General features: G+C 40.7%; 1 protein-coding gene across 2 annotated transcripts in view; it reads right to left on the minus strand.

Annotated features, from left to right (window-relative positions):
* KLHL2 (kelch like family member 2) overlaps nt 1–11,864 on the minus strand; it is a 97,373-nt gene extending 85,509 nt beyond the window's left edge. For both annotated transcript variants that reach the window (XM_029939187.1, XM_029939178.1), the window contains exons 1-2: nt 11,745–11,864; nt 329–435 (exon numbers count right to left, since the gene is read on the minus strand). In XM_029939187.1, the coding sequence (XP_029795047.1) occupies nt 329–435; nt 11,745–11,782 (145 nt within the window). In that variant the 5' untranslated portion in view covers nt 11,783–11,864. The remainder of the gene's footprint in view (nt 1–328; nt 436–11,744) is intronic.
* Nucleotides 11,865–14,396: the final 2,532 nt, after the last annotated feature.

Here is a 14,396-nt window from a genome sequence, read left to right on the forward strand (position 1 = left end):
CTGGATCACTGTATTTTCTGTAACTCCCCCTTCCCAAACTCATAAAAGCCCTACCCTGCTTTGTTCGGGCTCACTCCACGTGGATCCAGTAAGTCTGTGAGCCCGAGTTTAGGCTGGCTGGGCCTAAATTCATAATAAAGCCCTTTGCTTTTGCATGCATGAAAAAATAAATAAATAAAATAAATAAAACAAAGCAAGATGGCTTCCTTCCTCGACAGTACTTCAATACAATAAATACAATAAACTGTTAATAAGGAAAGAACATGTGGAAAGAAAAGCCCACATCTGTATACATTTTAAAAACACCCAAAACTAAGACACTTCATACCTGTAAACATGGCATGAAAATAAGGACTACAGGCAGCCAGCACCACTCTGTGAGCAGAGATCTCCATGTCTTCAGCCACAATCGTGACGTCACACAGCAAGTTTTGACTGTTCACAAAGCAGAGGGAGAAAAAATTTTAATGATACCGATAATAAATGTATTGAGCATGCTGTGCAGAAATATTACAGTAAAAATTACGAAATATTACTCTTCTTAAGTTGAGACTTTTAAAACTGCCACCTTTTAAAAAGAGAATTCCTAAGCGTGAAGCACACAGAAAATGGTCATGACGAAGACCCGTCATGCATTGGGCCCTCACTCAGAATCTTGCCTTTGCTCAACAGAGATCTTTTCCAACTTGATTACTGATTTCTCAAACTAAATAAATGACTGGCAGCAAACCGTCAATGGATTGTAAAAGGGGAAGATGGCTGAACTAAGAACAGCACTAGCAGAAGTGGCAGATGGCAGTCTGACATTAAGATGAGACAAAATAAAATGTATGTAGAAAACCAAATTGGGTCAAAATACAAAAAAAAAAGATATTTAAAATGATGCTGGGTCATTAAGCAAAGGTAAAACTCTATTCAATTACACCTACTATTTAAAAGGCATAGAAGACATTTGAAGCTTAATGTAATCAGAACATTTTACCAGTGCAAACTATCTCATTCCTCAAAGCTGGAAAACATTACCACATACCAAATTAAAAAGCATTTTGTTACCTTAAAACGAACCATTATTCAGCAAGCATAATTATACCTTCAGTTCTGAAATATCCATTTTGAGCCATTCAAAACCATGTGGTGAACACTTTCTACATTCTACACAAGCTGCTAGATGAGATTCTCCAGCTAAGTAAGAATGTCACAGAATATCTTTTTGGCAAAAAGCAGTGCTGACGCTTATTCCAGAACAAACTAGGAGGCTCCGGCTCTAAGACCAACCTCACGAGTAGTCATGTCATTAATGACTCAAACAGGTGTGGTGAACCCAAAAGTCCTGTCCACACCTCAAACACCCAAGCATGAATGTGTGTGTATAGCACATACAGGTCACACTCACCGCCCCCCACCATTCTATTTCCTGCAAGAGTGGCTTGCCTGCTGCTAGAATTTTCTAGTAGCTCACAAGCAATATTTTAGCATAAGCTTAACCAAATCCTTAGAGTTTCCCACTTTTCCACACTGCTTACTTCTGCAGAATTACACCGAAAGTTCTTGGAGATCCTACTGGCATTGATTTTCCCTCTGGTCTAGGAGAAACTGCAAGAAAAAGGAGCACTGCCACACTGGTGTTAACTGTGCTCCAGGGCCTCACTGCTGAGGAGACTGCTGTGTCCCTTAGAACAAAGTATGCCTTGTGGGTGTCAATTTAACAGCTCACGATGCTGTTGGAGACATTAGGCAGGTCCCACATTAGAGTCATGGACGTCAGAGTCATCAAAGGTGGCATAAGGTCACTATTCGTGATTCCTCCCCTGTTGAGAACTGACAGTCTATGTCTGCTCTGAGAACATAAAAACCACACTGCAATTCTATGAATTCCATGGGCTCACAAGTAACCCGGATGGGAAAAGTCAGTGGTGTGGTGTTTTTAGGAGGATACTCTGCAAGAGCTATATCTGCATGTATCATCTCATTTAGGACCCACCACACTCTTATGAGGTAGGTATTATTACGATTTTTACCCCCAAAATGTACAGCTGGGGTAGTCAAGGTTAAAGATGAAGGTCAAGGTTAAAGATGAACAATCGGCCTTAAGTCCCCACTTGTGGCAATGCCAGGATTTAAATCTATGGAGTCTGGCTCCAAAGTTTTTCTACACAAAACTACCTGTGTATTTTCAAGATTTTTTAAAGCTTGAATAAAATAGAGAATAAGGAGTATAAATTAAATAACGCCAATTTATTATTTGACATACTATGTACTGGAAACAATTTTTTTAAAGTTCTATATACAGTTTATAAAAGGCCCAATTTTAGTGAGGTTCTAGCACTACTTCTACAAGAATATTTAAGAAAAATCAAATCAGCAAAGCACAGCAAGATCATCTCTGCCCTTACGGAGTCAGGCAGAAAGGAACGACGGTGCCAAGGTTACAGGGTGAAATGGGAACATCTCTGTGAAGGTGCTATGGGGGAGCATTTAAATCAGACCGGGGGTGAGAGAAGTCTCCCCGCAGCACTGACCTTAAGCTGAGCTGTAAAGACAAGCAAGCATTAGGGGGATAGAGGAGCGAGAGAGACCAGTAGTGCCGCTGCACAGGGACAGGGGGCAGCACAGCACAACGGGGAACCCTGGGAAAAGACAAGCAGAGAGAAAGAAGGGCGATCAAAGAGGAGGTCAGCAGAGTTGCTCTCAAGGACAGGGCCATCCAGGTTTCCCTACTGTGGCCAGCGCATCTGGACACCACTCAAACATGAATCAGGTACATCTTTATGCCCATTTTCCTTCTGTCACTAGTAATCCTTCTTAGTGCTTTAGTTTCAAGATAGAACTTAAGTGGAATCACACTTGAACACCCCCAAATCACATAATTAATTACATTTAGCTTCAGTTACAATTACTTATTGATCAAAACCATCTAGCATAACACCTGCTGGCTGTCACATAATTAGCTCAGCCTTACTAGCTTATTAGCTGATGACAGTTAACTAGGAAGGTAAAACACACTGCCAAGTTAGTATGTAGCCACACCCTAGGTTAGGTCACACAGAATCTAAGGGTCACATTCTAAAACAATAACATTTAGTTCTAGTGCTTCACTTTTTATCTTTTTGTACCCAGCAATAACATACTTTATTTTTTAATGGTTTTAAATGTTTTCAGTATTTATTTTTTTCAAAGAGAAACAGAGCATGAGCAGAGAAAGATCAGAGAGAGAGGAAGACACAGAAACCAAAGCAGGCTCCAGGTTCTGAGCTGTCAGCACAGAGCCTGACGTGGGGCTGGGAATCCACAAACCATGAGATCATGACCTGAGCTGAAGTTGGATGTTTAACTGACAGAGCCATCCAGGTGTCCGAGCAATAACGTATTTTAAAACAAGACAAGAGAGACCAGGGGCATTTGGGTGGCTCAGTGGGTTGAGCGTCTGACTCTTGATTTCAGCTCAGGTCATGATCCCAGGGACATGGGATTAAATCCTGAGTCAGGATCCAAGCTCAACATGGATTAAGATATTCTCTCTCTTCTCTCTTTATCTCTCTCTCTCTCTCTCTCCTGTCCCTCTCCCCCCACTCCCACCTTCTTAAAAAAAAAAAAAAAAAAAAGACGAGACATCTGACAAATCTTATCTTTCAGCCAGTGTGTATCTGAGTATGGCCCTTACCTCTTTCCTATGTGTATGTTCATTAGAAGTACAATAACTTTTGGATGAGGGAGAGAAAGCTACAAATTAGAGTGAGTTTATATTCCTAAGAGAGAATAAACTATAGAAGGAAAAGTCTTCCAGAATAATAAGACAAGTAAAGTTGCTATTTAGCAAAATTTGCATTTACTCATTCATTTATCAAACATCCAGATTGGCTACTGTGTGCCAAGCATTATGTTCACTTACCACATTAGCAAGACAATGTCCATGACAACAAGAAGTTCCCCGTGGAGTGGGGAGAAACAGACAAGCTAACAGATAAGATGGGCTGGCTGTGGCATGTTTGGGAACATATAAGAGAGGCCAAGCCCAACCTTAAGGAGGCTTTGCAAAGGAAGATGCCTCTAAGCTCAAATACAGAGAACAAAAATTATATAGGCCTTATGTAAAACTCAATTTGTGTAGAAAAATGAAAGGCATTCCAAAACCTAAATGAAACAGCATCATGCAAATTGGTCCTTCTCAAGAAACATACTGCTTTTTCTTTATGTTTTGTTTTGTTTTGAGAGACAGAGAGACAGCGCAAGCAGGGGAGGGTCAGAGAGAGGGGAGACACAGAATCTGAAGTAGGCTTCAGGCTTTGAGCTGTCTGTACAGAGCCCGACGCGGGGCTCGAACCCATGAACCACGAGATCATGACCTGAGCCGAGCCAGATGCTTAACTGACTGAGCCACTCAGGCACCCCAAAAAATACTGCTTTGAAAATTAATGAAACACACCTGACATACCAAGACATCCTTTAGTTTCCTGACATAAAGTCACGAATTCCTAAGACTAGAAAATCCGATCACTGCTGTGTATTTATCTTCTCAAAAGAAAACATACCATCAGGCTCTCAGAGGTCAAAAATAATTAGTAGTCACATGAAACAAGAATTGACTTTCTATCAGAAGTGGGCATGGTGGGGCAATCACATGGTATCTGTCCATCTTTCTTCCTTAGGTGCCACAGAAAACCTAGAGGCACTGCCTGCCACATGCAGTGGACTCAGAGTAACAGTCAAAGTACCAGGATCCTGAGACAAGCTGTCAGCCACCGCCCAGGGGCAAACCCCAAACCAAGCCAAGAAATGTGTCCACAGTCATTTCTGGAACAGCAACAGGTGTTAGGAGAAAAAACCTATAGCAAGACACAAAAAAAAAAAAAAAGAAAATGAGGCAAGGGGTCTGAGGTCAAAGAAAGAAGGGAAGCCAAGAAATTTAAAAACTGGTCAAGAAGCAGGGGGTGAGCCAGACGTGGGGCTGCTGTCAGGACACAGCTGCATCAGGGAGTGTGGACCACTCAGCATGAAGGGCGATGAGCAAGTTTAAAGGCGAAAGGCTTCACAACTGCTGACTTAAATCGGTCATATTCAACCAAACCCCCTGTAACTAACAATTTCATTTAACAGACAAGGGAGATGCAATCTGGCTTACAATGTCAATAATCTCGAAGGTCAACAGAACCTCATGGCATGTGTCACCACTGTCCTCCTTTGTCTTCTTAAAATCATGATGGTTTGATTTTGATATGAATTTGAATTTCTGTGGCAGTTAAATGCAGGGAAAAACTCAGATGTTGGGTTTACCCAACACAGATTCACCACCACAGTAAAAGTCTTGAAAAAATAGCGCAGCCCCCTCAACAGATTTGCACCTGCTGAGATTTTCAAACAGGAAGCAGGAGGTGGTGACAATTTGAAAAGTTTTAGGAAAACCTACTACAATCAATAAACTAGAAACGGCTTTAAACTAGCAAAGGGTCCCAGAATATAGAGATTATTCTTTTCAAACAGAATCAAGACAGCAGAATGACAGTGAAGAATAACAGTGAGGGGCACCTGCATGGTTCAGTCAGTTAAGCATCTGACTTCTGCTCAGGTCATGATCCAACGGTCATGAATTCAAGCCCTGCATTAGGCGAGCTGAAGCCCAGCTTCCAGTTCCCTTGCTGACAGTGCAGAGCCTCCGTAGGATTCTCTCTCTCCCTCTCACTCTCTGCCTCCCCCTATGTCCCCTCATGGGATTCTCTCTCTCTCCCTCTCTCTCTGTCCCTCAATCACTCATACCCTCTCTCTCTCAAAAATAAAAAAAATTACAAAATTAAAAAAAAAAGCGACAGTGAAAAATGACAAAATGGAGCCACAGGAAGACGCAGGGGAAAGTGTGTTAGTGGAGACCTGCAGAGGAGGGAAGGCAACATCTCCAGATTTGATGACCTGCAAGAAGAACTCTTGGTCACGGTTGAGAAAAGACGAAAACAATACTTAGAGATAAAGTGACCGACGAGATTAGGGACAGAGAAAAGCTGGTGGGGAGAAGAACAGAGAAATGAGGAAAGGAAGGTGAAGGATTTCAGGCGTGGGGAACAGTACTACAGAGAGGAGTTCTGAACCCGCGGATGAAAAGCCTCTGTGGTAGAAAAGTGGGATGTATACAAAGGCAACTTCCCCTTTACAAGGCATTTGTTAGCTGGTGAGATAAATCATGAGATACTCTTAGTTGTAGTAATTTAAAGAAAAAAGCTAGAGTTAGATCTTCTGATTTTGATTTAGGAGGCCATGGCGAAAGCAGGCTCTGAAGCAGGTAGGTTTTCAACAACATGGAGAAAGGGAAAAGAAATGAGTTAGTACAGTAAACTAATTTACTACTATCTATTATTTGTATTCTTCGAAATGTTCAATGACCCCATCCATGCTCAATAAACACCACTTAAAAAGAGATTAATCACATGTGCTTAAGAAACACTACAGATGATCACCAGTTAAGTGAGACTAGAAGCTTCAAACTGTATCTTAAACTTTCTAAATAAACAAGTCTATTTGATTTAGGGCTCTCCCCAACTGCTCTATCTTTCAAGGAACGTTTTATATCCTACTCCAGCATTAACACAAAAACAAAAGAAACTGACAATGTTTTACTACAGAAAAAAAATACGTATGAGAGCAATAAAAAAATTCAATTCATATGTAATTTCATGAAACCTCTTTTAAAAACATTCCTATAGAGGCATCTTGGTGGCTCAGTCAGTTAAGTGTCCGACTTTGGCTCAGGTCACCATCTAGCGGTTCGTGAGTTCATGCCCCAGGTTGGGCTTTGTGCTGACAGCTCAGAGCCTGGAGATTCAAAATTTGTGTCTTCAGAATCTGTGTCTTCCTCTGCCTCTGGCCCTCCCCTGCTAGCACTCTGTCTCTCTCTCAAGAATAAACATTTAAAAAAGAGAGAGAAAAACAGTGATATAAAGCAGTGAAGAGAAAAGGCAGACTCACTTGATTAAGTTTGTTCTTTAATTCACTTGCCATCTAAGCAACCAAATACAAATAACTAAAGAGCCACAACTCAAACTTTTCATATATGCACAACAGATAACTTAATCCTACCGGTAATCTGGATCCGCAATGTCTAAACGTCCTGGGGGGAAAATACAATAAGCACTCCTTTAAGAGGGAGCTTCAGGCTTTTGATTAAATTATATTCACTGCTGTTATAACTGACCTACTAAATATTTATGACTTAGATATAATATATAGAGGAGCACTTGAACTGCTTCAAACTGATTTATCCTCACTAAAAACTTTAATATATCATTACTAAAAACTTTAATATAACTTAAGGGTCAAAATTAATCTTCCTTCTAAATAAGCAACAGGTTGGCCCTAACAGTCACTGAAATTTTCAAATCTCAAATACAGTCTTATCCCATAACCTACAAAACAGAAGCTGTTTTTTTTTTTTGTAATTTGTAATTTGTAATTGTAATTTTGTAAAGGCAAAAAGTTACCTCTTGACATTTCCTTTTTTGGGCCACTTCAAAAAGCCCACAGCATAATGTTCTCAATAAAACCTATGTCTGAAATTTAGTCTGCTTGTCTTCTCCACAGACTCAATACGGTGGTTTACACACAATTAGACCTACTGATTTGATTTTGAGAATGTCAGTATCCTGAAAAAGCCCCCCCCCCACTCCATTCACGCTTGGGAAGTTGAAAGAGCTGAATTTCCTGCCAGAGATGCGTTGCTAAAGACCAGCCCTTTAACCACACCGCCAGGCTGTGCCTCCAACACCATTCATCTTACACCTCAGCTCCCTTTTTCAAGAAACTTCCCTGATTCCCAGTGCCAACAGGATTAAGTCCAAATTCATCACGCTATTTAAGGCTGCACAATTCTGTCCTCCTCCCGCGTCCTAACCTTTTCTGCACAGACTCCCAAGCACGACTTTTGATCCACTTTATCCAACAAGCTATGTTCCTCCCCTCCGTAGTCCCTGCAGTGATCCAGACAGGAAATGCCTTTCCTCTCCTGTCCTTTGTATGAATCCTGCTGCTCGCCATCAGCTCCAGCAGAAACCTCTCCTTTGGGCTGCTGTGGATTTCTCCCGGGAACATCCTCCTCAGCACGCACTCTCCCCCCACCTCATCCTCTCCTCCGGACATCTCCCACAGCAATCTAGACACTCGCAAGGGCACTGGCCAAGTCTGATGATGTTGCTGGCTCCCGCGAGGCTGCGCATGCTCACTGATTTCAAAGGAGAACCAGCTGCTTACAAACACTTGTAGAATACACTGTTTAGAAAGAACTGCAGGGTTTTTTTAACCAAGTTATTTTAAGTTATTCAGGCTCATATTGGGCTGGGACATGGAGCTATACCTGGGTCTCCTGCCTCAAGAAGAAAACAAAAAAACTAGTTTAAAGAAAATGCCACGCTCTTTGTCTATAAACTATATTAGTTCTTAAAGTTAAACTTTACAAAACTCCTGTCTGTTCACTCCCAATCCTCCAACCACACCTTACAACAACCATAATTGGAAAAAAGGTGACTTTTACTCCTAAAATATCACTTCCATTAGCCAAATGTTCATAGAAACACTCCCAGTGTATGGCTGTTATTCTACCAGTGAGAGGTGAGGCCCAGGAGCAGAGGTGTAAGAACAAGGAAGTTCTCTCTTCCCAGAAGTCAGGAAAACACTCTCAGTGACCTCTCCCTGGCAGCAGGAAGTTGCTGCAATGGCAGGAAATAAAAGATTTTTAGCTGTTTAAGGAATAGGCCTCTTCCAAGACTTTTTTTAATTACTCAAAAGGGCCACCGGGGTAAGAGAGAAGTGAATGATATTCTAAACAAAACAAACAACAAAACAAAAGGGTTCTGATGAATCCCAAAGAGAGTTTATTTTTTTAAAAGCAATATCAGTTAGTGAGTTTATTACAACAATCCTGGCTATAGAACTGGCAGTGAACCCCCTCTGGCCATTTAAAGGTTGTTCTTTATTCTGAAAATTAGCATCAACTAACTAGCCGGCTGACACATTAGCTCCAGAAATGGTATGACATAACAATAATGCTGTTTCACAGCCATATAGTTCACACCCCAAATGGGACCAACAGGTACAAGAAGGCTAGAGCCAAACAATCCCAGGATGAAGCAAGGACACCAGTGCTGAGCAGGTAAGCAGGAAAAAAATCTCATAGACCCAGAGAACGTCAGAACAGCAATGAACCTTACATTGGTTCTGTCTCCTTCCTTCATTTTATAGTTAAGCCTCGAAGAAAAACACTTGGCCCTAGGCCAGTGTTTGTCCCTAAACCAGGGTCAACCACCTCAGGGGAAGGTGTTACCTTCCCTAAAGTTTAGTGAATCATGCCTGGGTCAACAGAGGCCTACTCACACCAGTGGAAGGCCACGGCTATGGCACCCCCACAGGAGGGGGTGGGGAGAGGAAATGTGAACAGCCCTGGGGAAAAAATAAGTCTTTCCAGATTTTTCAAAGAAAAAGAAGAGCCATTGAAAATCTCAGTCTTAAAATGACCAGACTAGGGTCGCCCAGGCGGCTTAGTTGGTTAAGCATCCAACTTTGGCTTAGATTAAGATCTCATGGTTCACTGAGTTTGAGCCCGTGTCAGGCTCTGTGCTGACAGCTCAGAGCCCAGAGCCTGCTTCAGATTCTGTGTGTGTCTCTCTGCCCCTTCCCCGCTCATACGCTGTCTCTCTCTCTCTCTCTCTCTCTCTCTCTCTCTCTCTCTCTCTCAAAAATAAAGAAACATTAAAAAAAATTTTTTTAATGAGCAGACTATTTTCTTACTTTTCTTTCAGTTCCATTTAGTAACCACTGTAGTTTACATTCAATAACTACTCTGAAAACGGGATTTTAAAAAACTAGAACAGTACACCCAGACCTGCTGGATTATCCAAACTACGTATTCTCCCAAAGACTAAATGAAAACATTAAAAATACTGTCAGAGCAGGACTAGGAAGCAAATCAAATATGTCATAGTCAATTTAACTTCCTGGTCCCTCTCCAACCCACTCTCCACCTAGCAGCAAGTATGTTCTTTTCAAAATACAAATCTGATCATGTCACGACCCTGCTTAACACCCTCCAGTGGCTTCCTCCCATGACAACTCCTGATAAAGGCCAGCATGGGGAAGGCCCCGAGCATGCTGGGCCCCACCTGCCCACGCAGGCTCCTCTCTTACCGTGACCCCCGTGTCGCCTGACCATGTGTGCTCCAGCTGCCCCTCAGTTCCTCCAATGAGGCCAGCTCCCTTCCACCACCAGACTTGGGAACTGCCATTCCCTGTACCTGGGACAGTTTTTTAACCTCTCCCACCCCATCCTGCCTTCAGTTCCTTTCCTCTGTTCTGCTTTAGTTCTCAGCACAATTATTTCTATCTTCTGGAGGAAGCCTTTCCTGACCACTGTTATCATCAACCTTCACAGTATCAGGCAGCCCTCCTCTGTAGCACCTAGTGCCATTAAGATTTACAATAACATTATGTGTGTAACCCTCTGATTAATGCCTGCTTCCTGCATTCAACCATAAAGCTATGTGTCTCATGCTCACCATTGTATCTCCAGCACCCAAAAGATAAATATTTACTGAATTTTTAAGAAAAAAACAAACAAATGATGGGCCTAAAGGGTGGACTTTTAGAAAGTAATAGCACAGAGAGATTGAAGGAAAGTTTAAGTCACCCCCTTCTTTTTAGCCCAAGCTTTTAAATATATGTACTTTCTCAAAGAAAACAATAGGGGAAAAAATACAAGTCTTTCGTAAGGGCTGAGAAAACTAAACCAAGATGGTCAATACACACATTAGTCTTTTAATTTAAAAAAAAAAAGTATTTATTTTTCCAATCAACTTTTAAAGTCACTCCCTTCATTTCAGTGACACTTAACATACTCGAGAATTACCTTAACAATGGGCAGGTCACCAGTCCTCAAAATTACTACCACTCAAAAAACCACCATGAGCAACACCAGAGTCACATTTTTCCCTGACAGTTTTCTTTCTGTATTCTTTGTGATAAGTGAGAAACCCTACACCAAGCTGTCCAATAGAAATATAGAATATATATGTAATATAAAATATAATGCAATTCACGATTCTCTAGTAATCACATTAAAAAAGAAACAAGTGAAAATAATTTCAATAATATATTCTATTTAAATCAAAATATCCCATATATTACCATTTTTAAATACAATCAGTATTCTTAAAACTTATTAATGAAATATTGTAAATCTTTTTTGTACTAAATCTTGGAAATACATTTTGTATTTTCTACTTACAGAGTATCTTTTTTTTTAATATAGTTTATTGTCAAGTTGGTTTCCCTATAACACCCAGTGCTCATCCCAACAAGTGCCCTCCTCAATGCCCATCACCCATTTTCCCCTCTCCCCCACCCCCATCAACCCTCAGTTTGTTTTTAGTATTTAAGAGTCTCTTGTGGTTTGACTCCCTCCCTTTCACTATTTTTTTCCCTTCCCCTCCCCCATGGTCCTCTGTTAAGTTTCTCATGTTCCACATATGAGTGAAAACATATGGTATTTTACAGAACATCTTAACTCAGATTAGCCACATGTGGTTAGTTGCTACCATATCAGACAGAACAGCCTCATACTATTCATGCTTCTAATAAAAAAAAATCCTGTAGAAAATGCTTTTAATGTTCTCTATATCAAAGAACCAATGAGGCATAAAGAGAATATTCACTAGAAACAACTATAAAATAAAGGGAAGAGACCCGTGGTTACATGTATATTAATGTAACAATACCTTCTTAGTTCGTTCATGACTTTAAAAGCTTTCTTCATATGCCAAGGATTCACTGTCACTGGGCAGTGTTTTTCAGTATTATCATCTTTTGAATCGAGAGGTTTCTGATGACCCTGCTTTGTGCATCTGTACATAAAAGAAAAGAAAAAAAAAACAGAAAAATTTTATTAAAAATAATTTAGTTCAGGCTTATCAGGCTACAAGAGATACAACGAATCTCTCAAACCGATTTCGAGGAAGTCTCGCTGTATATCCCAATGTCAGATCAAGACACAATTCGGAGCACTTTCTGATGGTCACTATGGTTTCAACAAAAAAGTGGGTAACCACCTGCATGGTGTCAAAGCTCTATCACAGAGAAGCACAGAAAATTCAGTAAAATTGGTTCAGCAGACACATTAAAATAAAAATGCTGAGAAATGATCTCTGTTGGAAATTAACCTGCTTTTAACAATCTGCTCTAGTCATACATTATTTACAAACCAAGACAGGAAAAGGATCATATTTTACACAAACTTCAACAACTTAGACTCTGACTTGAATTTTGCTCTCTACTGCCAGGCTATTTACCCCATATATTTCAGACCTCCTCTTGTAATAAGAAATTAATCCTGTTAGCTAAAGTTTGTTGAGTATTTACTATTCAGCAACTACAGTGCTAAGTTGTTTACTCACATTATTTGCTTAATCTTCACAACTATTCTGTAAGCTCATTACTATTATAATTCCCATTTAACAGATGAAAAGATGAAGGCAAAAAATAATTTACGTAAATAAATCGTAGACCTAGGTAAGAGTGAAGTCAGTCTGACTCTTCGAGCTCATTCTTTTCACTAATCTTCAGTACCGTTTCCTACATTAAGCAATGATATTTAACTTCATATTTAAACATAATTTTTAAGGGCACAGACTCTAATTAATAATGCTGTCAATTACTCTTTTGAGATGTGGGAGCAAAAAAATTAACAAATAAAATCAGGGTACCATGGCAGGGAGTGGAAATTAACTACTAATTGACTTAAGGGAACTTTTTGAGAAGATAGTTGCACAACTCTAGAAATATACTAAAAGTCACTGAATTGTACAATTGTAATAAGTGAATTTTATGGCACGTAAAGTATACCTCAATAAAGCTATTAAAGAAAAAAAGCAGTATACCAAACTAAGCCTAAAGAAATCATACTTGCATATATATCGCACAAAGAACAACAGGCAAACATCATTATTTATTGCCACATTTCTCTTCATACCTCTTCCTTACCTGACCCATTCTGAAAGGATCGTTTATCTTTAAAGTATGATGTCTCATGAATTCACTCAGCAAACATTTTTTGAGTGCCAACTATGTACCAAGCACTACTCTGGGCACTTGGAATACAGGTGAACAATGAACAAAAATGGACTCTTTACTCACAGAGGTTGGAGTCTAGCAGGGGTGATGGGCAGGAGACGATACACAGAACAAATCACTAAAATAGGAAGCACATCAGAAAACAAGAGCTATGGATATAAGAAAAAGAGCAGAGTAAAAAGAATCAAGAGGATGAAGTGATACAACTTGCACTAGTGAACAGGGTCATCAATAGTCCAACTGAGAAGTGAGATCGGAACCAGGACTAGGAGGTGAGAGAAGATCCAGAAGGAAACAAGAGCTGTAGCAAAAGCCTGTATGTGCCTGGTGTGTTCCAGAACAGTGAGGCAGGGCTGGGGGGCGGGGGATGAGGAAGAGGAGTGCAGATCATGTAGGGTCTGTGGGACACTGTAAGGACTCTGGCTTTTACCCTGAGTAAATAGGGAGGCATCACAGAAGGGTGACACAATCCAACTTATGTTTCAAAAGGATCACTTTGGCTGCTGGCTGAGAATAGCCAATGTGGGCAAAGATAAAAGAGTTAACTATGTACAAGAGTAAGGCAGTAGGGGATGCCAGAGGCTCGGAGCACAGCAGGAGCAGTGAGGAGAAGTGCCTGGGTTCTGGGTATAATTTTAAAGGTAGTGCCAATGAGATTTATTGACAAAACGCATGTGGCGCATCAAAGAAAATCAGGATGACTCCAAATTTTTTGGTCTGAGCAACTGGAAACATTGAGTTTCCATTAATTGAGATGGGAAAGGCTGCAGGTGGAACTAGTTTGGGGGTAGGAAGATCAAGAGCTTAGCCTTCATACATGTTGGTTTTAAGATAACAGACATCCAAGCAAGGACATCAAATGGGCATATTAGAGTCTAGAGTTGGAGAGAAAACTTCAGCTGGATAGAAATGTGGGGGTCACTGATTACACAGAAGGTCCATGAAGCAATGGAACTCAAGCACTCAAACATTAATGTAACTTCCATTGTTAGCCACAGATGCTATCCTTGCTCAATCCTCCATTTCCCACAAATCAACATTAGTTGAGGCATCTGACTCTTCAAGGGTTTGCATACCATAAGTATAGATAAGTCGTTTTCCCTTCACTTGAGAGGTTTTAAGGGGGGGCCTTACAAGCAAATTAGTACAAGACCTTGCCTCCAGCAGGTGAGCCAACAGCTGGAATGGGAGAATAGGATGGTACATCCTACTCCCTGTGGCCACGTGTGTGTGTGTCGCATGTGCATGTGCATGCACGCACATGTGTGTGGAGAGGAATGACTTACACTTGACCTGAAAAA

This window comes from Suricata suricatta, chromosome 1 (assembly GCF_006229205.1).
Source record: "Suricata suricatta isolate VVHF042 chromosome 1, meerkat_22Aug2017_6uvM2_HiC, whole genome shotgun sequence".
Taxonomy (NCBI): Eukaryota; Metazoa; Chordata; class Mammalia; order Carnivora; family Herpestidae; genus Suricata; species Suricata suricatta.